The sequence below is a fragment of the Hevea brasiliensis genome, chromosome 5 (genome assembly GCF_030052815.1).
Source record: "Hevea brasiliensis isolate MT/VB/25A 57/8 chromosome 5, ASM3005281v1, whole genome shotgun sequence".
NCBI classification, from domain to species: domain Eukaryota; kingdom Viridiplantae; phylum Streptophyta; class Magnoliopsida; order Malpighiales; family Euphorbiaceae; genus Hevea; species Hevea brasiliensis.
Window position 1 is genome coordinate 113,590,319 of NC_079497.1, and position 24,710 is coordinate 113,615,028.

Sequence of the window (24,710 nt, forward strand, 5' to 3'; positions counted from 1 at the left end):
TAATTCACTTGATATAATTTTAATTTATAATAATTTTATTTATTAATAGAAATATTAAATTATTATATATATTATAATTAATTTCTTAAAATTTAAAGATTAAAATATAATATATGATAAAATTTTAGAGACCAAATTATAAATTTTTCGTCAAATTTTTTTTTTTGCCCTACAAATTTTCAAGGAAAATTATTTAGTTTATTTTGGTGCATAAATTTATTATTTATATTTTAAATTATAATTTATAAGTATACATTATATTATTTTTATGAATATCAAAAATGTTATATTATTTTCTAATTTTTGAAAAAGCAATTTTTTAATATTTTATATATTTACTTTATTTTTAATTTATTATTCTCACTTTTAGGCTTGATGAGAGATTAAAATATCAATAATGTTAAACATTTATCAAATAATGTTTATAATTATAAAAATTTTTAATTTAAAAATAAAAGAGTTTATCATTAACAATCAAAATTGGTAAAAAAATAGATAAAAAAAAATACTAATATGAAGATTAAATTATTAATTATCGTTATAATATTGAAATAAAATAGTTTTTAAAAAAATTTTAATATAATTTTATGTTAAAAAGGTATAGCATGCGCGGCCGGAAAAAGTCAATTTGTCATCAAGAAATTTGAAAATGGCAAAATAATTTGGAATTTCGGAATTATAATAATAATAATAATAATAATAATAACATAAAAAGAAAGCCAAAAGAAGAGGCTAATCGTTAATCATACCAACAATTTCTTGAGCTTCCCAATCATTATCTCATATCTGAGATTTCAATTAATTTTGATCCATCCATCCTCAGCTCCTCGCTACCCCGTAGACTCACAGTCAGCAAACAGCAGGAAGAAAATGAAAATCTGGAAATAGACAAAGAAACAGCAGCAGCAACAAGTGAATCAGAGGCAAAGAAACAGCCACTACTCTCTGCCTTCTCTGCGTCTGCTTTTTCTCTGTCTTAGCTCCTTTCTACACGAACAACCGCTGAGCAGCTTAATCAACTGCCTGAGCAAATAAGAATAATTGAACCACTTTTCTCTGTAAAACAAGTTTAAGACGAGGAAAAGAATTATGGGCATTTTACCCGACGACGTGGTGATCATCAGGCAATCCGAGAAAGAAAGAGACCTCAGCGTCATCACCGTCAATTGCCCTGATAAGACTGGCCTTGGTTGTGATTTGTGTCGCATCATACTCTTCTTTGGCCTTAATATCGTTAAAGGAGGTAAGTTTAACATGGGGATGGATTTTTCTTCTAGCTGCTCTGTTTTGGTCTCTCGAACAGTACAGGAAATTAAAGAAATTGAGAGATTTATCAACTTTGTTGTTCCTAATTTTTGTTAGGCTTTCTGCCTTTTTTCACACTTTCACTTCCCAAATTTGTGAGGAATTGGTGGGTTTGTTGAAACAAAGGATGGGTATATGTACTTATGTTTCTTAAATATCATTTATGTATAAAGCTGTGGGATTGATGTCTCGCTTTGATTTTTTTTTTTTTTGGATTTTTGATATTGTGAAGATTTATCTACGGATGGCAAATGGTGTTACATAGTGTTTTGGGTTGCTGGAAATTCATCAACTAGATGGGGCCTTTTGAAGAAGAGATTATTAGGGGTATGCCCTTCTTGCTCTTCAGCTTCTGGGATTTTTTATTATTGTCCAGAACTACAGCAGCCTCCAAGGCCTCCTGATGTCTTTCTCTTGAAGTTATGCTGTCATGACCGAAGAGGGCTTTTACACAGTAATAATTCTCCCTGGAATCTTTGTCTTCGTTTTCAATTTATGTCTATTGAATCTTCCGTGTTTGTTGATTCGTCTTTCTGGATGCGCTTTCATGATTTTTTTGGGTTTCTGTTCATATGTGTACTTGTATTGCTGGCCTACTGGGTGATCTCGGGGTGGGTTCTGGGTTGTTGTATATGTTTTTTATTGCTTCTAATCCATAATTCGGCTCTGCATGACAATTGAGAGATCATGGGGGGAAAAAGAGAGATAAAATTGGAGCCTAATCTTATCACAGTCACTCATGGCCACAGTTTTTCTTGAGATTCCACGTTTTCTACATTTGTTTCTGTGAATTTGATAATCATATGGAGGGAATGACATAAAGTTGACTGATTCTCTCATTTCCCTTTTTGATGTGGATGTTTGAGTGGAGAATCAAATTTAGCACTTGAATATTTCATTAACTTTGAGTGACTGAGTTCTGGAGGGTTTATTTTGGCAGATGTGACTGAGGTGCTATGTGAGCTTGAACTCACAATAAAAAAAGTGAAGGTATCCACAACACCAGATGGGAGGGTGATAGACCTATTCTTCCTTACAGACGCCAGGTTTTGCATTCATTTTGTCTTCTCAGACATTTTACAATTTGTTTCACTGATTTTATTACTGTTTTAACTTTTAATGATATGTGGTACACTTTTTATGCTCATTAAGTGCCATTGACATGTTACTTTGAAGTGATTGTTAACATTCTAAATTCAAACAACATTAAGTTCAATTTTATAGTGCATTGAAAGGATTCTGGTTTTAACCTTTACTTTTATTTATAAAGCAGTATATGGTGCCTATTTCTAACTCAGATTGTCCAATCGGAGTAGTTGCATCCTGTAATAATGGGAATCCCTGAATTTATAGATGGAATTGCATCTTCTCTTGGAATCCACATTTGCTGACAACTTTTTAGGTCCTGTGAAATGTGAATTTACAGATGGATGTAAAGGCTTTCAAGTGATATTTTGTAGCCCCTTTTTGCATTTAGAAAACTTGTGCTTGGGATTATCTTTTCATCCAAAAGTAATGTTCCTTTAATGACTTGCCTTTGTCAGGGAGCTTCTGCATACAAATAAGAGAAAGGAGGATACATATAATCGCTTAAAAGCTGTTATGGGAGATGCCATGATAAGCTGTGACATAGAAATGGTTGGCCCTGAAATTACTGCATGTTCGCAGGAATCATCACTTCTTCCAACTAAAATCACAGATGACATGCTTCACTTGGAAATTCCTGATGAACTCCAAAATTTGCAGACTTGCTCTAGTGTTTCTGTTACAATGGACAATTCACTGAGTCCTGCTCATACACTTGTTCAAATTGCATGCCAAGATCATAAAGGTCTTCTTTACGACATACTGAGAACCCTCAAGGATTACAATATAAAGGTATATACATTAATAGCATAGGATTTTGCTGAATAACATTTCCACGTCATGTTCTCTAGTCTGGAAAGTCAAATATCTCATTCTTTTTATGGAGGAGATTGCTTCTATCATTATTCTCATGTTTTGAATGAAGTTAAGAACTTACTTTCTGCAAAGAAAACTAAGGGAAGCAATATTGAACTATGTTTCTTTATGCAATATTGAACTATGTTATGGCTTGTGTGATCAGACTTCATATGGGCGATTCACGATAAAACAGAGAAGAAACTGTGAGATTGACTTGTTTATTGTTCAAGCTGATGGGAAGAAGATAGTTGACCCTAACAAACAGAGAGCATTGTCTTGTCATCTGGAGATGGAATTACTGCGTCCTCTCAGAGTAGCTGTTGTTAGCCGTGGTCCTGACACAGAGCTACTAGTGGCAAATCCTGTTGAGTTATCTGGCAAAGGCAGGCCTCTTGTATTCCACGATATCACACTTGCTCTTAAGATGCTTAAGAGTTGCATTTTCTCGGTACTTATATTTTTACTGAATAAGCTTAGATAAATTTTTGGCTTGCTCGCTATTTTTGCTTTTCCTTTGCATCAAAGGACATTATAGTTTATCAAAACAAGATTATGTTGCTGCAATTATGAGGTTGACAATGCATTACTGGCTGAGATAATGTGAATATGTGCAATTATTATTCTTCTTCCTTCCAACAACAATTATGATTTATATTGTTTGTTTTTCCAGGCTGAGATTAGGAGGAACATGATTGGAGATCGTGAATTTGAAGTCTACAGAGTCTTACTTGACGAAGGGGAAAGTTTGCCCATCCCAAGAAGCAAAATTGAGGGAGCAGTTTGGAATATGCTAATGGGTTGGGACTGAGATACTTTTAGATATCATTCTTTTTATATTGCCATGGCCTCCTTTGCAGATTACTTCTCCCTCTCAAAATGCGTATGAGATGTAAATTATGGATTATATCTCCTTGAAAGGCAGAGCTGTTCCACTTCCACATCTATGCTTGTGACCCCTGTGAGGCTGACTTGTACCACAATGATGAGAAGTTGGTAGCAGGAGGTAAAAAAGAGTGTAGAGTTACATGGAGCCTTGTAATACATGTTTAGCATACATGAAATCTTTCTGGTAATGGATGCCTGTGAGGGCTCAGGTGATATCCTATCATGTAATCCGTTAATTCCTTTCTTCTTTCTTGTAAATAAGATCAGTATGTAGAGCATGCAATGTAAAGTGACGAGGGCTTTTGTAGTTCAAAGCTACCAGCTGTGCCAATAGAGGAACTGTACAAAACATCTGCATATTAAGCAAATAACGTAAAAATTTCATTGCATAGTCTTGTGTATTGTGTTTCTTATATATTTTCCGTTTTATTCAGCTGATCATTGATGAACATATGGTGAGCTCTTCTGGCAAAGTACCTTCATTTTCAACGCGTGTGTATATACAGTACCATCTTTTCTACCCTAGCCAAATAATAATGATCTATAGGAGATGTATCAATATATACCCTGATGTGCTTCTACTGAATACTTGTGTCTTAAAGTTGCCCAAAGGTAAACCATGGAAATGATAATTTTTCAGGGCATTTCAGTGTCAACCATGAAGGCTTCTGTTGGGTAAGATGCATCCTGTGGAGGTTGGTCCAGGATCGTTTCTGCTTTGTTTTGTGGAGACCCTCTTCCATGGTTGTCTTTTTAGTGCTATTATGCGAGTTTGTCCCCTACCTTGTTTCCTAGTCTGGACCTCGTTATCGAACATATATCAAAAACGTCTATAATCGAAATATCCATGATGTCCATATCATTTACAACAAGATTAATTCCTTTGGGATTTGTACTTATTTTTCCTTAATGACTGTTATTTTTAATAATATCTTTTTTAATAATTAAGTTTGAATTTTCTCCCTGAGAGGATCTTTATCTCTGCACTTAGTCAAAGTCCGTATATTTTTGATAGTTTAAATATCTTGCATTTTTGTTGGGTGTTGTCCATATCTTGTTTGATGGTTTAAAATATCTTGCATTTTTAGATTACTACGCCAATTGTCGCTTTCAGTATGAAGATATTCCCTCCCTGCTTGATTTTTATCTCCATCGCATACATAGGTCAAAATATATCATCGTCATCTTTGCTGATGATGGACAGAGCCCCTACGGTACACAATGCTCCAGGGAAACCCTACCCTGTGAGGAAGAAAAGGCAGAAGAGTCAACTGCAAACTCGCTTATATCCACACATAACATCAGGCCTGCCACTTTGAACGGTTTAAGTACTTTAGCCCTTGGTCTTATGTTTTATATTGAGCCGAAGAAGCTTCTTTCAATTATGGGCCGGAAAACTCCCCAAACCCAAAACACCGTCCCAACTCCCAAGCCCAACATTAGTAAACTCAACTATTTGGACCAAATCTAAGATCTCATCCAAACACTCAGAGCCTGTTTGATATTACTGTTGAAATTACTGTTGAGAAAATCATTTTTTTAAATATACTAGTTAGAGAGTGTTAAAAAATAATTAAAAATTAAATTTGATCAGTTTTAGTCATAAGAATACTAAAATAACAAAATAACTTTTTCCAAACTATTTTTCTCAACAACATCTAAATGATACTTTTATTCAGAAAAGTAGTTTCAAGTACTGAAACTCAATGCGAAATAGGGCTCCAGTAAAAATATGAGAAAAGACTATTCAACAACTCCTGCTTCTGGTGAAAAGAAATAGAAAGGATGAAGCTGCAAGCGACCCTTGCAAAAAAATTTGCACATAAGAGAATTTTGCCAAAAAGGTGAAGGTAGCCAGCCTAAAATGGCCCCATTGAGATAAATGAGACTTTTGTCTTGGAATTGTCAAGGTGTGGGGAACCCCCTAACAATTCATAACTTGAAGGGATTGTGCAGAACCCATTCTCCAAAAATGGGTTTCCTGTATGAAACAAAAAATAATTCTAATGTGGTTAAGAAGAAGTTATCAGTTGTGGGTACTCTAATATGTTTCTGGTTAACCCTAGAGGTATTGCAGGGGGCTTAATTTTTGCTTGGAAAGACTTTTGTAATGTTGCAATCATCAAGTCTGACAACTTTTATATCCATGCAAGGTTTTCGAATCAAACCTATGGGACTTGCTTTTATGCTACTTGAGTGCAGATGAGGAAGTCAGAGTTAATCAATTTGACCACTTGCTCAGCTACAAATCCATTTGTAAATTTGAATTGCTTATAGCAGGAGACTTTAATACCATCCTACATCCAAGGGAGAAACAAGGGGGCGAAAGGTGGACTGTTAGACAATCTATGGCTTTCCATACTTTTTTGAGTGCTTGGGGTTTGATTGACATGGGTTTCCAGGGGCCACTTTTCACCTGGAACAACAAACAGAGTGGTAGCCACCATATCAAAGAAAGGTTAGATAAGAGTTTAGCCATAGCCTCTCTCCTGTTCAATTATCCAAGTGCTAGAGTTTTTCATCTAGAGGATTTAGGGTCTGATCATAGACCCCTCTCAATTGACATGGAACCCAATTTTATTCATGCTAAGAGACAATTCATCTTTGATGACTGTTGGGCAAAAATTCTAGAAGTCTCCAACATCATATCAGCAACTTGGGAATCACAAACTGATAGAGAAGGTAGCAGTTTGGGAATCAAAAACTGATGGAGAAGTTATGTTGAGAATTTTCTCTGAACTAAAACATTATCGGCATGCTTTGTTTAATTAGAGTAGGGAACATAACTATAACTCCAGAACTTGTATCACTCAATTGCAATTTGAACTTGAGACAGCGAAGAATTCTTCTTTATGGGATGCTAAGCATATTCGAAGAATAGAATTTGATTTGATCTCTGAAATTAATGCCAAAGAGCAATATTGGGCCCAAAAGTCTAGACAGAATTGGCTTCAATTAGGGGACAAAAAAACCTCTTTCTTCCATGCCAAAGTTATTCAAAGGAGGAAGAGGAAGTTCATATATGGGATTAGAAACAATCAGGGGCAATGGAAATACTCTTATATAGAGATTCAAGCTATTACTATGGAGTATGTCACTAGTATCTATACCACTAGCTACCTGTCCAACTTTGATGATTTTACTTCAGATTTCCCTAAGAGAATCTCGAAAGAGATGAATCAAGAGCTTATTCAGCCAGTATCTCATGAAGAAATTTTAAGAGCCTTAGGCTCTATTCATCTTATAAAGGCCCCTAGTGATGATGGTTTGATTGTTCGATTCTTTCAGAAATACTGGAGTATTATTGGTGAGGATATTAAACAGGTTCAATCTATCAAGGACCTGTGCCCATTAGTCTCTGCACAGTACTGTACAAAATCATTGCTAAAATCCTCACTCATTGGCTTTAAACTATTATGAATCATATTATCGGGGAAGAACAAAGTGCCTTCACTAAAGGTAGGCTCATCTCAGATAACATCTTGATTAACCATGAATTAATGCATAACTTGAAGTTGTGGAAAAAAGGAAAGAACTATGGTATGGCACTTAAACTTGACATAAGTAAGGCTTATGAGTGCATAGAATGGGGTTATCTCCATCATATTATGGAGAACATGGGTTTTCAACACTAATGGATTCACTGGATCATGGAGTGTGTGTCCACAGTCTCTTACTCCATCCGTATTAATGGTTACAAATCTGACATGTTTACCCCACCTAGAGGGTTAAGACAAGGAGATCCTCTATCTCCCTACTTATTTTTGCTTTGTGCGGAGGGATTATCTTATAAGATTAAGCAGTCTTCTATCCAAGGGCTATCCATTTCTCGATATGGCCCATCTATTTCTCACTTGCTCTTTGCCGATGATACTGTCATCTATTCCAAAGCTACTACTCGAGAGGCTGAGTCCATCAAACAAATCCTCCAGCATTATGTGAGCAAGCAAACCATTAACTAAAGCAAATCAGCTTTGGCTTTCAGTCACAACACCCCAGTGGACGTAAGGAGGAGCATTGCTAGAGTTTTGAGCATTTCTAACTTAAATGGCCAAGATAAATTTCTAGGCTTACCTACAACTATCTCTCACTCTAAGAGACAAACCTTTGCTTGTATCACAGAATGTATTCAAATTAAAACGGCTGGGTGGAAAGAGCAACTTTTATCAAAGGGAGGTAAAGAGGTTTTAATCAAAGCAGTGGCTTCGACTTTACCTGTATACATTATGTCTTATTTCAAACTCCCTACCTTATTGTGCAAAGAAATTAATAGTCTCCTGGCTAAATTTTGGTGGGGCCAAAAGCACGAAGAGCAACGGATTCATTAGCTTTCATGGAAAAACAAGTGCATTCCAAAATCTAAAGGAGGGTTAGGTTTTCGCAAGTTTGAATGTTTCAACCAAGCTTTGCTAGCTAAGCAAGGATAGAGGATTGTTACTAACCCATCTTCCTTGTTTACTCGATTTTTTAAGGGAAAGTATTTTCCTTCTTCCTCCTTTTTTCAAGCAAAACAAGGGAGGAAACCCTCCTGGGAATGGCAGAGCATTATATGGGGGGAAACACTCCAATACTGGACTCGCTGGCAACTTAGGAATGGGGAAGCTCTTTTTTGTAAGGAAGATAAGTGGATTTCTAAATCTTTTCCCCGCACACCAACTGTTAAAGCATCGCATGATCCATTTGTTGTAAGGGTTTCTCAACTCATTAATGCTTCTTCTAAGAGCTAGGAAATGGATGTGTTTAAGAAGAAATTTTCATAAAGAAGAAGTGTGAAACATTACTTTTATGCCCCTTAGCCTGTTTCATGGGGAAGATCTGCTTGTATGGCATTATGATAGGAGAGGATCTTACTCAGTAAAATCAGGTTACTATATAGCTTGTCTCAGACCTCAGCTTCAAAGGAACTAGGCTCTCTCAAATGTTGGACCTAGTTCTACTCGAGGTACCTCAGCTTTTTGGAAGATATCCCTACCACAAAAAATATTGCTGTTTCTATGGACCATGCTTCAAGAACGTCTACCCACCAGTGAACTTCTTCATAAGAAAATTAATCATTTGCCTCCAAATTGCATCTTTTGTGGTGGGGTTGAGACAACAAAGCACCTTTTTTTAGAGTGTCTGAAGGTCATTGACATTTGGTTCCACTCTCCTTTTCGAATCTGTTCTTCATTAATCCAAGGCTCATCAATGATGGATTGCTAGACTTCTCTCCTAATGCCGCTAAAAGAGAATGATCAGCATAAACAATTTATTCCTTTGTTTTGTTTTCTTTTATGGCAAATATAGAAGAGTAGGAACTCAGGTATCTTCAAGAATCAGTTTGTCAATGCGTCAGAGGTCATATCAGTTGCCATGCACCAACAAGAGAAATTCTCATTATCACAGCCTCAATCTCTTTAGCAACCTGCATCGAACCAGCCCTTACATCAATTTTGGCAACCTCCACCTCTGCAAATGATTAAGATAAGTTTTGATGGTGCTACTTCAAAATGTCTCGATGCAGAAGCAACTGTAGCCATAGCAAGAAATCATCATGGAGAACCTTGTGATTGGTTGAGTACCAAATTTAATTTCATATCAGATCCTTTAACAGTAGAAGCATTAGCTTGTAGAAATGCTTTACTTTTAGCAAAGGAAAGAAAGTTTTAACAAATTCTGGTAGAAAGGGATCCCTTACAGTTATTCAGTGTCTCCACGAGTCTCTTCCTCCCCCTCCTCTTCCTGCCTTCAAAGATAAAAGTAATCATTGATGACATCTGTAATCTTGCTAATGGATTACAAAGAGTTAGTTTTGTCCATATCTATAGATTAGGCAATGATGTAGCTTATCATATAGCTACAAAAATTCTGCATGATCATTCTTTATATTGTAATCCCATGGCTCAAGCTGACTTTATTTGGGCGTGTTGTAATCATTTTCCTTCTTATCAATGAAATTTTATCTATTGACAAAAAAAAAAAGAAACGGGCAGAGCCCCGAGGGCCTCTCATAACTTTTCTTTGATAATTATAAAGTAAATTTTATTTTATTTTTAAATGAATTAATAAATTTTAATGTAATAGTGGAAAGAATAAAATAAAAATAAAAATAAAATACTTATAGAATGTATCATAATTCTTATATAATAGAAAAAATCTTCACATTATGAAATGAAATACAATGAAAATAATATATAAAAAAAATAAAAATAACCATAAAATGCCTTTCTTGTGTGTATGATAAAAACAAGTTGCAAATAAAGACCGCAATTACAAAATTGGCCTAAAGTAAGGTTGAATTAATTATTTCTTAATTTCTAAAAAAAAAAATTAAAGAGTGGACAGTGGATGCTAACTTCTGAATTAAACGACAATATTTTTTCCAGGTGTTTTTTTATTAGGCTATACTTTATTAATATATTTAATGGCAATTATTAATAAAGGAAAATTCATTTTATAAAAAATAAAATAGTAATAAAAAACTTTCAACAATTCATTTAATCATAATTATTAATAAACAATAATTTCTTAATAAGTTTAAAAAAATAAGTAAATTATAATAAAAACTCCCCCAAGTGTAAGCATTCTTAATTATCATTTAACACATAAAAAATAAAATAAAAAAATAAAAATCTAGATATTTTCACACTTTCTCTCTCATTTTAAGAATTTTGCCGAGTTTACTCTAATTGTATACGTAATCAATAATATTTTAAGAATTGACCTCAATTATAATTTTTTTTCGAAGGCCTTAATTATAAATTTAATCAATGATTTGAAATCTTTTGTATTATTAACCCTTTTTTTATTTATATAAATGCGGAATGGCTTACTTTTCAAAATAAATTTTAAAATTATTAATTATATACATATTATTTATTATTAATTAAAATTTAACTTGTAACAACTTGAAAAAAAATAATAATAATAATAATAATAAATTTTAAAATAATATTTTATTAATATTTTAATTTTATATAATAAATAATAATTTATAAATTTATTTTAATTAAATGTTTTTTTATCAATTAAAAAAATGAATTTAAAATTTTATTATTAAATATTATGGACACTTTTTTAAAATAAAATTAAAATTAAAGCTTTTATTTTAATAAATTAAATTTAATGACTAAAATAAAATAATCAATTAAGTTGCAGGCAGCCAATGCGATCTATCCGGTTTAGATTCCATAGACTCTTTTCCATTGTATTATACACTTCTGGCGATGGCCCATATGGGCTACGTGGAAGAGATCATCAGCTGATGAAAGGCTTCGGTGGGGCAGATAAAGATGTTCTTGGAATTGGACGCAACTCATAACCTTGGAGTATCAAGAAATGGAGGACACCTCAAAGAAAGGGTTAGAGGGGACTGGTCTGCAACTCCCAGTGAATCGCCATGGCAACCTGAAGAGTGCTTCCTCTGATCAAAAGCTCCTCGAATTTCTTCGTGATATTAGAGTTTCCAAGACACCTGTAACCATATGCTGCTTTCTTTTTTTCTTCTTCTTTCCTTAGGAGCTCGTTTTGTCCTTTCCTTTTCCTCTTTACCTGAGCTAGTTTTGTTGTTGATGCTTGCAGGCAGTTATCAACTATGGTGCCTCATGGTATAGTTCTTCCTTTCCAAACTCATGTTCTCATACATGATTTTCACTTGTTTTTTGGACTTGTAACGTGGGTTTCATATATGCGTACAAAGTGTTCGATGTATAGCTTGTTTGATAATTAGGAATGTTACTATGCATCCTTAGAATGTTTCCATGTGAAATCTCAGCTTGGAGGGGACTACCGATTTGGTTCAACACGAGAAGGGATTTAAGGATTGCAATTCTCAACGTCTATAACCTCCCCCACCGCCTCTTATCTCCCTCACCTAAGCTCTTAACAGGGTAGATGGCATTCTAGACTATATCGAGTTGCTTTCCAGCTAATAAAGCTAGGCTACTCGAACTCTGTTTCAAGAGTTCTTTATGACGAATCACTGCAATATTGACTTGAATTTTTTTCTCTACATTGCTTTAAGAACACTAGGCAGGTAAGTGGGCAAAGTGATTCCTATGACTTGTCAATCCTCTGCTTAAGGTGCATTTTGGGGTGAAGTTACGTCGGTTCATTTTATCAACAGTATCTTCCGGGTTAATCTTTGTAATTGATCGTCTTCTTGTTCCTGTCATTTTCAGGTGTGGGGTGTGCAGCCAAATCCTCCCTGCATTTTGCCAGCTAAGTAACAACTTCCCCAAGCAGTCCTTCATATATGCAGATATTGATGAATGCCCAGAAACAACACAGCATATTCGTTACACCCCTACATTTCATTTTTATCGTGATGGGGAAAGGGTTGATGAAATGTTTGGTGCTGGAGAAGAGCGACTGCATGATCGATTGTGGCTGCACTCCTGAAATCTTGTCCTAGGGTTTCTTATTTATTAACATGTAGATGCAGGGACTATCTGGTGGGAGAATGTACTCTGCAATTGTCAAATTGTGTGAAATACAGCACTGCTTTGTGCATTCCAGTTATGATTATCTGATTGTCAGATATTCCTGCTTCTTGATAGTAGTATGTATTGAAGGTATTAATCTTTGTGCAGAGAAATAAATTGTAGTTGCAAAATTGATCCGATCAAACAAATGGCATGATAGAATTCTCATTGACTAAAACCAACCAGAGTGGTTAACTTTTTCAAGGTTGAACCAAAAAATTGTAAAAGAAATATAGAGAAAAGACAGTGAACAATGTGGTTCCTAACTGAACAACTAGCTCGACTTGAAGCACACATCCAGAACGACACCTCACTTTGGGCATTGAAATTTTCATTGCAATATCAGATGCATGCGCTGAAGCTTCTTTATTCTTCCCCACCCAGCTGAATGTTGGCTGCGATAACAACCACCACCAAGATATATAAAGCTTAACCCAGAACTCTCAGGCCTTGGGTTTGAGGAGCTTGACAGTCTCCCAAGTGAAATCTGGGTCATCACGGCCAAAATGACCATAAGCAGCAGTTTTCTGGTACCTGAAGTTGCCTCCTTTCTTCAGGTCAAGATTGATGGCAATCATTCCAGGCCTGAAGTCAAAATTCTCCTTAATCAATGCCAAAATATCTTTGTCTGGAATCTTCCCAGTCTTGTAAGTGTCCACAAAGACTGACAATGGTTCTGGCACACCAATAGCATAAGAAACCTGCACAATACAGCGCCTGGCAAGCCCTGAGGCCACGACACTCTTTGCTGCCTGTCTAACAATATATGCACCACTTCTGTCCACTTTAGTGGGATCCTTCCCTGAGAAGGCACCTCCACCATGAGCTCCCCATCCACCATATGTGTCGATAATAATCTTTCGACCAGTAAGTCCTGCATCTCCATGGGGCCCTCCAATGACAAACCGACCTGAAGGGTTAAGGTGGAAGATAGTCTTGTCATCAAGATATTGAGCTGGGATTACGGGCTTAATCACATGCTCTTTCAAGTCTGCTGCAATCTGCTCATTGGTGACAGTCTCATCGTGTTGTGTTGAAATCAGAACAGTGTGAACCCTAACAGGAATCATGGCTCCACTTTCATTTTTATACTCCACAGTAACTTGGGTCTTACCATCAGGCCTCAACCACGGACATGTCTTGTTCTTTCTAACCTCAGTGAGCTTGGCACCAAGCTTGGTGGCCAGCACATGTGTTAGTGGCATAAGCTCAGGTGTTTCATCAGTGGCATAACCGAACATGTGGCCTTGATCACCAGCTCCAATTTCCTCTGGTTTCTTGGTGAGATGGCCATGAACTCCTTGGGCAATATCAGGGCTTTGTTGCTCAATGTTGACAAGGACCTTGCAGTTATCAGCATCAAGACCAACGTCAGCTGATGTAAACCCAATGCCTCTGCAAGTATCTCTAACGATTTTCTCGTAGTTTACTTTAGCCTTGGTCGTGATCTCACCGAAGACCATGACCATATTAGTCTTTGTACACGTCTCACAGGCAACCTTGCTCTCTGGGTCTTGTTCTAGGCAGGCATCAAGAATGGCATCTGAGACTTGGTCACATAGCTTATCAGGGTGTCCCTCGTTGACAGACTCAGAAGTGAAAAGGAAGGTCTCCATATCTCAACTGTACCGCATCAATTACCAAGAAACAATTAAAACTTATCAGCCTATTAAGTAAAACATAACAAAAAATACAAGAACATAGAAATCATAATTCCGATTGGAAATTCTGTAAAACCAGATTTGATTCGTTTTGAAAATAGTAATGAAATATAAATTTTAGAATAAGATTTCGTTTTCTTATTTGACATACAAGAAATCTAAGATCGAATATAAATGAAAATCTTTAAATCGGACCAAGAAACATGCAATTCTAATTGATTTGCTCTCCAAAACAATCCAATAATCTCATAAAAGTACCAATTAAACTAACCCCAGTTCATGAAAGATCATGATTAGTCTTAAACAAAATCTAAACAGAGAATTTATATTAAGATTATAACTAGAATTCTAACACATCTGCAATGTAAACAAAGATGAGAAATGCATACCTATGAGTAAAAAGAGAGAGCTTTAACAGAGGAAATGGAAGAGAAGGAGAAAGGATAGACAAGTGAGAGTGATATATAGTTGAAGAGAGACGCGGTGGTGTCCTATGACTCGCTCTCTCTCTCTCTCCCTTGTTTGCTTCCCCGCCCATTTCGCTTCGATATTTATAAGCTCCCGGGATTCTAATCTTGGGAAGTTTTGCTCAACCCTTCAATGTGTGGGACCCCGTGCTTTATGATATGCATGAACGGTTAAGGTAAGATGAGTAGTTTGGTATTGTTTGTGGCTGATACAAGTCTCTTCAACAGCCTATCTTTCTGTGGTTGGTGGGTGGGTCGGTAGGTGGGCCCATCACACCAACTTCTTAGGTGGATCCAGTAGCAGCTCCACTACCTTGATCGGATCTTACCATCTTTGGCACAGGAACCACATGGCGAAGCACTAGCAGTCATCCTCCTTTTAATTATATTTTTTTTCCTTTTGAGGCTATAGAATATTTAATGTTAACATTTACAATAAAATAGTAATATTTTATGCGTAACAGCACGAGGACTGCATAAATATAACCTCATTCTCGATTGCAAGAGATGGAAAGAGGCAAGAGCTCCTCCTCCTAGGAGCAGAAAATGCACTAGGGAAAGACTCAGGGAGTGGGATTGTAAAGAAGGGCGTAGAGTTAATTGGAAATGAAGAGGAAGGAACACGAAGAGGAGAAGAGTTTTTTATTAGAAATGTAGTTAATGAAGCGTTAACCATAGCCATTTCTTGTCTAACAGAGAACAGCGACTGGATAGTGAGTTACTGTGCTGTAAGCATCGAGCATAAGAGAGAAAATTGCGGAGATAAAGAGAATAGAAGAAGTAGGCAACGGGTAAGAAAGGCCAGTCTTTGGACACGCCTCTCTGCATTAATTTGAACGTTTCCACTTGGTCTCAACACGCTCTACTACGGAACCAAACCAACCGGACCAGTGTCCACCCTACTCCTACAGAACAGGAGTTACACTTACTGGAAACTTCTAAGTTAAATCAAGTTTTTTTTTTTTTCATGAAATTAAGCCTTATTTACCCAAAATTCAATGATATTGAAAACTGTCTCGATAAGTTAAAGACTTCAGTTGCAGTTGCAGAGATTAACAAATATTACAGGATAAGAGCTATGCAGGATTCTTCCATCAACTTTGCATACAAAAGCTTGATGCTCTATTGAATAAACATGTAGCAGAAGATTTATGAATGTAAAGATCAATAAAGATTCCAAATCTCTGCCAAAACGATTCTTACTAATTCAAAATTTACATAATCAATTTCAGATGCACATGACCAACTCTTCTGATTAAATTTCACTGCTTCTCAGAAACTCACCTAGTATCCAGTAACTATACCTAATTCAAACGTTTTAGCACTAGTAACACCAGCATAGTACGTAGCATGGTACATTGACATTACTCTCTCCATAGCAAGCCTTGGGCTTCTACCTGCGGCTAGCCAAGTTTTTGTCAATGGATGCACGGCTACCCTGATGAATACAAAATTTTATACGCTGCACAGAACGCAAAGACTCTTATTTGAAAGGTACACAGTTGCAGCATTAATCCAGAATCCACAAAATCTTGCTTGCTTAAATTTTTCTGTCGTCTGTACAATATCCAATTTATCAGTGTTCTGCACTGCAAAAAAGAAGCCAGGAGAAATAAGCACATGATACTTGCGCAATAGGAGCTAAAAATTCCTAAATCGATAGAAATTTTAATAGCTGGTACACAAGTGATACAACTTTTATAAATGACTGGAAAATACAAAGAATAACTGAGACACATCTTATCAGTGAACAGATAGATGGCGTGCATCATCTTATTGGTTCTGAGCCTTCAGAAATAGTGATGCACAGATCCTAATAAGATTCAGTTACAATCTGTTACCTCAACCTAGAGCATGAAAGGCTCACCATTCTCAAATTGATTTTGAAGGGGCTCTGAGAAGTAAATACTTCATTTACCTTAAGTTTAGACAGAGAACTAGAATGTCTTCCATGAATGAAGGCCCAAAAACCTTTCATCCAACAACTTGGAGAATATTGTTACAAATTCCACCCTTGGTAACTGTCTCTATCTGAGGATCAATCTTCCAATGGCCATCGACAATGAATTTTATCTGCAGTAGTAATACATCAAATTTAGAGAATAATAGTTACAGAAGGTGAAACATGTCGAACAGTAGATTGTAGATATAGCTTAGATGATGCTATTGCATCTCATTGACAGAATATGACAACAGCAGAACAAATAATTTGGGTACTCTTGTTTCCTTGTCAAACAAAAAAAACTTTAATGTTTGTCAACAACCGTCGCAGGATATTACAATACTCATTTGATACATGGCATGCTTGGGACCAAGTAAATGAACCTGTGAATTTGCAATAATCTTCTGCTGTAATAAATTTTTGCCGTAGTATTCCCAGTTGCAGAACATAAATGCTGTCCTTTAGAAAATATTAAAATAGAAACAAATATAAAAGAAAAAAATCATGCTCAGAAATGTCGATCTTGATTGTGCTACACATCTCTCTCCCCATCATAAACAAAGTGCCATAAAAACTACATGAAAGGATTAAATAAAATATCTTGGGAGCAATAATAGATGATTTCATGGTTAAGAATCCTAATAATTATCAGAGAAAGAATTTCACATACTTGGATGCATCACTGAGTGTCAGTTTTGACAATAGGATCAATTTTATAAGAAATATCAACTCCAAGTAATTATGGTATGAATTATAGGCTCCACAGCTCTTAGAACCTAAAGTGGACTTGCTCCATCTGATTCATGGAGATGCCACTTGCTTTTCTGAACTCTGCCCATTCAGCAGTACTAAGCCAGCAACCAAGCAGTGTATGCAATTATGTAAAAGCTAAATGATTTCATGAACTCCCAACAGATCAGTAGCTAGCATACCCATATCTAAAATACTAATTATTTTCAGATGTAAACTATAACAAATGAGCAGTAGCATAACTATTCGGCTGCAGATGTTCACACCTCATATACACCTGGATAAAGCCACAGCATTGTTGACCAAAATCTGGATTTCCTGGAAAACATTTGACCAGTGGGTTTATTATTCCTCACCAATTCTAGAAAAAATTATAGGAACGGAGAAGAAAAAAAAAGAGGTGGAGATTCATAGCATGATAGAGTGAGAAAAGACAACACAGCAAAAAAAGAACTTGGAAAGGTTCACATTTCTTGGCAAATTCAGAAATCAAAATGATATAATTGCTCTAACATCAGCACAAGATGCATTAATGACTATTGTATAACAGAATTCTACAACAGAATCACTTTGTTCTGCAGCATGCCTGAAAGAAACTTACAAAGCAACCTCATGGCATTTTTCTTGCCTAAACCAGGTCAAATACCTACATATATCGACCAAACAAATGATTTTGCAAAATTTCAAATTTTATTTCATAACTTGTTTTATTCTAATACATTTTTTGTGATTTTGATTCAAAACAATTGGCTCAGTCTACTAGACCCACTTTAGGCAAAAATTTTCCAACAATGGTTTTGTACCTATCGACCCACCTCTAGCATCCAGTTTCCACATAGCTGATGTTACATGAGGACCATAACAAAAACCTTTTCCAGAAACATTTTGCTCCAAAACAAGAAAAGGAAAAGCCATTCTGTTCATATTTTGGTCCATTTATCTGCTACATCAGCATTCCCAAAATTTGATAAATTGCCACAAATGTTTTGCAATGACCATAATCTCGAAGCTAGCCATATTTTACATCAAAAGAAAACACAGGAAATCAAACAGAAACAGAATGAATTTGATAATTTGATGCAATTAACAGTGTTCCAAAGAATGGGAGTAAAGTTGAAATTCCTTAACAGAGATAATTAGCTACCTCAAAATGATGAAAAAAAAAGGAAATTATGTTTGAATATGCAGGCAATATTTATCAAATGATAGACTTAAACCTTGATCCTGTAGTATCTGAATTGCTAGAAGATGGCTGAGGATCCATTTTAATCGGGTGATGCCAACCACTGAAGCTACCTGCCACCTCCACAATTTCACCATCCCCAGTGTATTGGATTTTAACCTGATAAAATGTGACACCCAGTCAGCAGCCATAAATTAGTAGTAATCCCAGAAGAAAGTTGAGAAACCAAATCAATGATATAAAGGGTGATAAGGATGTACATCCTCGTCAATTTTGTTGCGTCTAATATTGGTCTGACTTTTTCTCTAAGCCTTTGAATTTTGAGACCAAAGTTCTTCAACTTTGTCGGAACTTATTGCACACACAAAGAACAATCCTCCAAGTTTTTAAACTTCTATGTTCACATCATATTGGTACATCATTCACTTAAGTAAACAATGCTCATTTCAAATGGTAAATTCCTTGCCTAAAATATACACATTTCACTTTATGCTACTCATGACAGCAGAACTCTATCAAAATAGCATAGTTTGAGTCAGGCCTTGCCATATTCAGAAATTATCCTATGCACTTCCAAGTCTTCAATGGTGATATTACTTGATTAATTTGATATAGACCAAACAAAGATTCATAAGCAATACCTCCACCAATCCAGAAAGGCTTTCTTCAGCAGCAAGTAGTTCAACATCTTTTTCAGAGATAAGTTTTTGAGCTTTGCTAATCTCTCTTTCAGCCTTAGTTTGTAAATCAGATAAAGCAAGCTGCGGGCAGCAATCAAACGCAAAATAATTTAAGTGTTAAAGAAAAGAACATTACATTTGCAGGAGTAAAAATGCTAAAATGTAGTACATGAAAATGGAGTTATCAATATCTGCAAATATCACCAAACTTTGAATTTCATCTATCATGGTAAGAAATTTTAATATGTAAAACTGGAACATGTTAAAAAAAGGTAAGGAAATGCTTTTATGATTGGAGTTTTTCATTCGGTGTTTATTAAAAACTGCTGTGCATCTAAGGCTTGTCATCCAAAACCAAAAAAAAACAACAAAATAATTGAATAAGGGAAACACTGCTAAGTTCTCATGCATATCCAACATCGTAGACAATAATTGCCCACCATCAACTTCTTCCATCTAAATTAAAGCATTACACTCAGAACAATGTCAAGGACATGAATAAAATGTTCAATGAGCTAAAAGCTCAACCGTTCAAATGTTAGTACAATAACAAAAAAAAAAGAACCATTGAAATGTTACCTTTCTATTCTAATGCTTCATCTTCATCCAATAGAAAAGCCATTGGATATGCCATGAATTATTTATCTAATGCTTAACTTCACCTTCACATTTAATGCTTTGAGTGATGTAGTCAAACTCAAGTTATGCAATCTAGCTACTTATATGCAGTGGACAACAAAAAAAAAACAACTTGAATGCAGGACATCAGCCAGGCTGCGCTAGCTTATCTACCTTTTCCTTCTCAATCTGTTCCTTCAAACGGGATAGTTCCAACTCTTTTTGACGCTAAGCAACCAAAAGATTTAACAAATTAGCCAATAAAACAAAGTTCCATCATCACAGAACTAGAAGACATACAAGTTCAAAGAAAATGTATGTACCATTACCAGCATGAGTTTGAGATGATTAATCTCAATCTGATCCTCCCTCTTGTTGGTCTGTATCACAGAAATGTGAAAGCCAAAAAAACTAAAGTCAAAACAAGCAGTCCGTGAATAGGGGTGAGCATTATTCGATTCAAACTGAATAAACCGAACCGAACCGCCTTAATTCGGTAATTTGATTTGGTTCGGTTTTATATTAAAAAAAATTTCAGTTATTTCGGTTTAGTTCGGTTTTGAAGAGAAAATCAGTTAAATTGAACCGAACCGAATAGGTTTATTAATTTTTGAATTGATATATTTTTATGAAGAATTTATGAATTATATGTAATTTTATATATATAAATTGTTTAATTTCATTGATTAATGGTTATTAGGTTTAAACCAAGGTCAAAATCAAATCAAATAACTTGAAAATCAAGTCTAAATTTAAAAAATAATTAAAAATAAAAACTGATAGGTTTGAACCGAACCGAAATAGAGCGGTTCGATTCGATTTGATTTTTCATTATTTTGGTTCAATTCGGTTTCTAAAATATGTAATTCGGTTTTCATGATTTAATTCGGTTTGGTTCGGTTCGGTTTGGTTTGAACCGAATGCTCACCCTTATCCGTGAAATCTAATAATAGCAATAATAATATTATAACAACCTCAACATCATAATCCTTGTCAAGATCAGAACTGGCTGGGCCTTCATCTGACAAACTGTCATTCCTACAAATATTTAAAGAGTAAAATAAATATGCTTAGAAGGCAAAGGAACGAGAAGGAAAAAAGAAAACAAAAAAAAATTATGTACAAAGATAAGTAATAAAAAAATGTGAATATTTTAACAAAATTATCTTGGACCACTAAAAATAAGCACCACAAGTTTCTAAATTTTATTGTATTCTCAGTCTTCTTGTTGCTCAAACTGTGCTATAATCCTTTGATATGAAAAAAGAAAAGAACAATAAAATATGAATGTCTGTAAAGCTTCTCAATAAGCTGAAGGGTAACAATTCAGGTGTAACATTGGTGTTACAATTGGCAAACATAAGAAGTAGAAGCATGCCTTAAATATTGATACAAAAAATAAGTTGGAAAATGGTAGAAACAAAAAGCCACTACCACTGGATCACACTTCACGAATGGAATTCAACAATGCAAAAGTAATTTAAGCAACTCAGCATCAAGGCATAACATAAGAAATAAACCAAAACTACAGATCTGAGAACATGAGAAAGAGTAAAAAATAACAACCTAGCAGGGTGGTAAATCCTCACAGGAGGCAAGTTGTGCTTGGATGTTGGTATATTCCCATTCAATGCTAAAGCAGCATTGCTTCTGCTAACTGCATGTTCAGATTTCTCTTCTGAAGGTGTCTTTGATGGAATTTCAGTCTCATTCTCTGGTTCATTAACCCCCTCACTATATTTGGTGCTTTCATCCAATATGCCATAGAAAGTATCTGATCATCAAGCAGCTCCATATACTCAGCTTCAATTTCCAAAGGCACCAAATAATTAAAAATCAACAATATCAATCTACTTCAATTGGTGTTGCATATTGGTGTTATAACAGCCAAAAGTAAAAAATCAGAACTCAAAAGTTGTTAGATGTTTGCAGAAATATGATCGCATAACATTGTAAAGTTTCTAAGTGTTTTGAAAAAAAGATGTAGATGCCAGTCTACATGTCATTGTGGTTAGGAAAATCAACTAACAGGCATATCTATATAATCTAAGAGGGAAAAAATCAGACAAAAAAATTATCAGTCGGAACAACTTGCGGGAAAAACATCAGACATACCAAAAGACCAGACGACTTTAAGCCTCATGAGCAACTAGACAATTTCAAACTTACTGATCACAGGATAATTGGATAATTAACTTATAGTGACAATGAACATGCAGTTCCTTTCCAAACAAACATTGCATTCTCTCTTCAAACCAAAGGCGACAGTAACTACTTAAGTGAACATAGCAAGATAATTTATCAATAAACTTACCTTCAATGACATCCAAATCTCCGCTCTGAATAAACTTTGCCACCTTATCCTCCAAAGACATGGCTGCAGGATCTCCAGGCATGCTACTATGATCACCAAAGTTGAGACTTGAAACAGGGCTATCAGCTGGACGTTTCAAGTTTAAAACTCCAGTTGGCAACACAATGTCTTCAGCCATTCTGTTGACCTTCTCCTGCTGACCTTTTGAATTGTCTAAGCCCTTTTCTCCCAGGGAAGAATTAACTGAACTTTCCATAGGCACAAAGGTATTGATATCGGAGTTGGGATCAAGATACCCATTCAAACTACCATGCGAGTTATCCATGATCAAAACTTCAGTTGACAAGGAATTATCTTCAACCACGCTTAAGGCCTCTTGATCCTGCTGTTCTACATTACCAAAGGGTGTTGCGGAGGATCTTTGTTGAACTACATTTTGAACCTCCCCAAGCTGTTGTTCAATATTAGATAAGGGTGTTGAAGAATTTATGTCTTTGACCATGCTTTTATCCTCATCATTTTGCCATTCTATATCCAATGACACTCTGACCAATGATTCTGTATGCTTGGAACTGTGATCACTAGAGTTGCATTCTGGGTTACTGCCTGCACTGTCTGAATGGTAATAGATGATGGGGACTTCAGTTGGCAACGAACTATCTTCAATAATATCCTCGACCTTTTCGTCCTGGCCTTCTAAATTACATGAGGCTATCAACAGGAATGAACTTAAAATAACGATCTAAGCATAGATAAAAGAAATATATATTGACCTGTTAGTATGTCTGTGTGATCACTGATTGTGTCCTGTTCTTTGGGTAAGGTTTTCTCTATATTGGATCCATCAATTTCCTCTTCCATGGAGTTTGAAAGCAAATCTCTAATAACTTTATATCCTCTCCGCCTCACAATGTGCGCAAGATCAGTTCTATGAAACATTTGGAAAAATATAGAAAAGAAGAAATTAAAGAGACAGACTTTTAGAACTATTGCTTGAAGAGAACTGCAAATACACGTGTATCCATTATCATAATAAAAACAGAGTTAGCTACCAAATAATCAGAAATTAAGCCACAGAGACTCACCTTCCATGATCAGAAAGCTCCTTCATTGAGGGAACATGACCCTCTGGAAGTCCAACAGCTGATATAAATTCTCGGATATCATTGCAAAGCTCTATATTGCTCTTTACCTTTCTCCCGCCCCTAAACCCGCCAACCCAGTACAAAAGTATATAAACAAATAATTAAACTAACAAATGAAAGAAACCCACCAATCAGATAATTGAAAAATCAGTAACCCAAAATACAAACCTGGATTTCTTTGCCGAACAGACACAAAATCTGAAATTTTTTTGAGGCGGGTGGTAACGGGTATTCCAGCTTATCTTGCATCCTCCTTGAATCAAGAAGAACTTATGAGAAGAGAAAGAAAGGAAGCAAGGAGATTGAGAAAGCGTCGGCATGGGAAGAGGCTTGGACAAGTATTCATTGAGAAATTGAGAGCTTGATTTTGTATAGTGTAGAGAGAAGAGCCCAGTTTTCTCGAAAGATTATGTGAGGATTAGAATGCGATTATTGGCGGATTAAAAAGTTAATGAAAGCTTTGTGGAAATTAAAAACATTATCCCTTCTTTGGAGTTTTGATTGTGAAAGCTAGCTAGGATTCCACCGTCCAAATCCATACCCTATTTTCAAATCGCTTTTTTTTTTTTTAACACAAATCACCTGATTTTTTAAATCACTGAGTTGAATCTCAATTATTCAAAAAAAATATATAATATTTTTACTTAAAAAATTAATATCTAAAAATTAAAACCAAATAAAAACATTAAATATTTATATATATATATATATATGAGATAAAAATATATTAATAATTAATATCACAATTAAATAATAGATACAAATATTTTTTTAATATATAATTATATTATATACATATAAATATTTTTATATTTTAATAAAATTATTAAAATTTAAAAATTAATTTTTTAAGAGAAAGTTATTTTTTTAAAATATTTTAATTTTTATTTTAATTAAAAAATAGAGTCTAAAATATTCAAAAAATTTTTATTTATACACATGTAAATATCAAAAGAGTGAATATACACCTGTGAAGATTATTTTTAAATTTTTAAATTTTTGGCTTTTATCAAAATTGTAATGTATATATTCTTTTTAATCTTATAATAAAAAAATCTAAAATAAAAAATTATCTATGAAAAATACATAATTTTCTAATTTTGAAACATAATTTCAATTTTAAAATAAAAAATATAATATAATATTAAATTTAAAATATTATATTGTAGGGTTTTTTTTTGTCGAGATATTATGGGTTTTTTCTGGTTTATAGACTTGTAGGTATTAACATAATTCGTCATCCATGGTAATCAAATAGTAAACCCGTTTTACACGTGGCAACAGCATAAGTCTCAAAAATATGTATTAAAACTGTGAAGTGTGAACTCGTATTGCAATTAAATTTTTTATTAAA

The 24,710-nt window shown here is 34.9% G+C and overlaps 4 protein-coding genes across 8 annotated transcripts; 2 read left to right on the forward strand and 2 right to left on the reverse strand.

Annotated features, from left to right (window-relative positions):
* The first annotated feature begins 729 nt into the window (after positions 1 to 729).
* LOC110663149 (ACT domain-containing protein ACR10) lies at positions 730 to 4,523 on the forward strand. Its single transcript, XM_021822396.2, has 6 exons — positions 730 to 1,243; positions 1,538 to 1,759; positions 2,246 to 2,351; positions 2,850 to 3,183; positions 3,413 to 3,697; positions 3,920 to 4,523. Exons 1-6 carry the CDS (start codon positions 1,090 to 1,092, stop codon positions 4,055 to 4,057), a joined length of 1,239 nt encoding a protein of 412 aa, XP_021678088.2. The 5' UTR covers positions 730 to 1,089; the 3' UTR covers positions 4,058 to 4,523.
* Positions 4,524 to 11,331: 6,808 nt separating this feature from the next.
* On the forward strand, positions 11,332 to 12,652 carry LOC110663151 (thioredoxin-like 3-3). Of its 2 annotated transcripts, XM_058147481.1 has the most exons (5): positions 11,469 to 11,589; positions 11,695 to 11,720; positions 11,888 to 12,002; positions 12,137 to 12,148; positions 12,294 to 12,652. In XM_058147481.1, the coding sequence occupies exons 2-5, from the start codon at positions 11,708 to 11,710 to the stop codon at positions 12,511 to 12,513; spliced, it is 360 nt and encodes a 119-aa protein (XP_058003464.1). In that variant the 5' UTR covers positions 11,469 to 11,589; positions 11,695 to 11,707; the 3' UTR covers positions 12,514 to 12,652. The 2 variants fall into 2 exon arrangements, with proteins under 2 accessions (XP_021678090.2, XP_058003464.1); XM_021822398.2 differs by lacking the exons at positions 11,888 to 12,002; positions 12,137 to 12,148 and having other exon boundaries at positions 11,332 to 11,589.
* A 79-nt stretch (positions 12,653 to 12,731) lies between these two features.
* LOC110663150 (S-adenosylmethionine synthase 3) lies at positions 12,732 to 14,808 on the reverse strand. The gene is made up of 2 exons (XM_021822397.2): positions 14,647 to 14,808; positions 12,732 to 14,219 (listed from the first exon to the last, which is right to left on the reverse strand). Exon 2 carries the CDS (start codon positions 14,210 to 14,212, stop codon positions 13,040 to 13,042), a length of 1,173 nt encoding a protein of 390 aa, XP_021678089.1. The 5' UTR covers positions 14,213 to 14,219; positions 14,647 to 14,808; the 3' UTR covers positions 12,732 to 13,039.
* Positions 14,809 to 15,823: 1,015 nt separating this feature from the next.
* LOC110663153 (protein PTST homolog 3, chloroplastic) lies at positions 15,824 to 23,849 on the reverse strand. Of its 4 annotated transcripts, none has more exons than XM_058147478.1 (13): positions 23,525 to 23,849; positions 23,297 to 23,416; positions 22,985 to 23,139; positions 22,212 to 22,907; positions 21,464 to 21,671; positions 20,872 to 20,935; positions 20,221 to 20,277; positions 20,072 to 20,125; positions 19,241 to 19,360; positions 18,634 to 18,758; positions 17,683 to 17,734; positions 16,643 to 16,797; positions 15,824 to 16,308 (listed from the first exon to the last, which is right to left on the reverse strand). In XM_058147478.1, exons 1-12 carry the CDS (start codon positions 23,674 to 23,676, stop codon positions 16,699 to 16,701), a joined length of 1,902 nt encoding a protein of 633 aa, XP_058003461.1. In that variant the 5' UTR covers positions 23,677 to 23,849; the 3' UTR covers positions 15,824 to 16,308; positions 16,643 to 16,698. The 4 variants fall into 4 exon arrangements, with proteins under 4 accessions (XP_058003461.1, XP_058003462.1, XP_058003460.1 ...); XM_058147479.1 differs by having other exon boundaries at positions 15,824 to 16,313; positions 22,212 to 22,904; positions 23,525 to 23,848; XM_058147477.1 differs by having other exon boundaries at positions 15,824 to 16,313; positions 23,525 to 23,848.
* Positions 23,850 to 24,710: the final 861 nt, after the last annotated feature.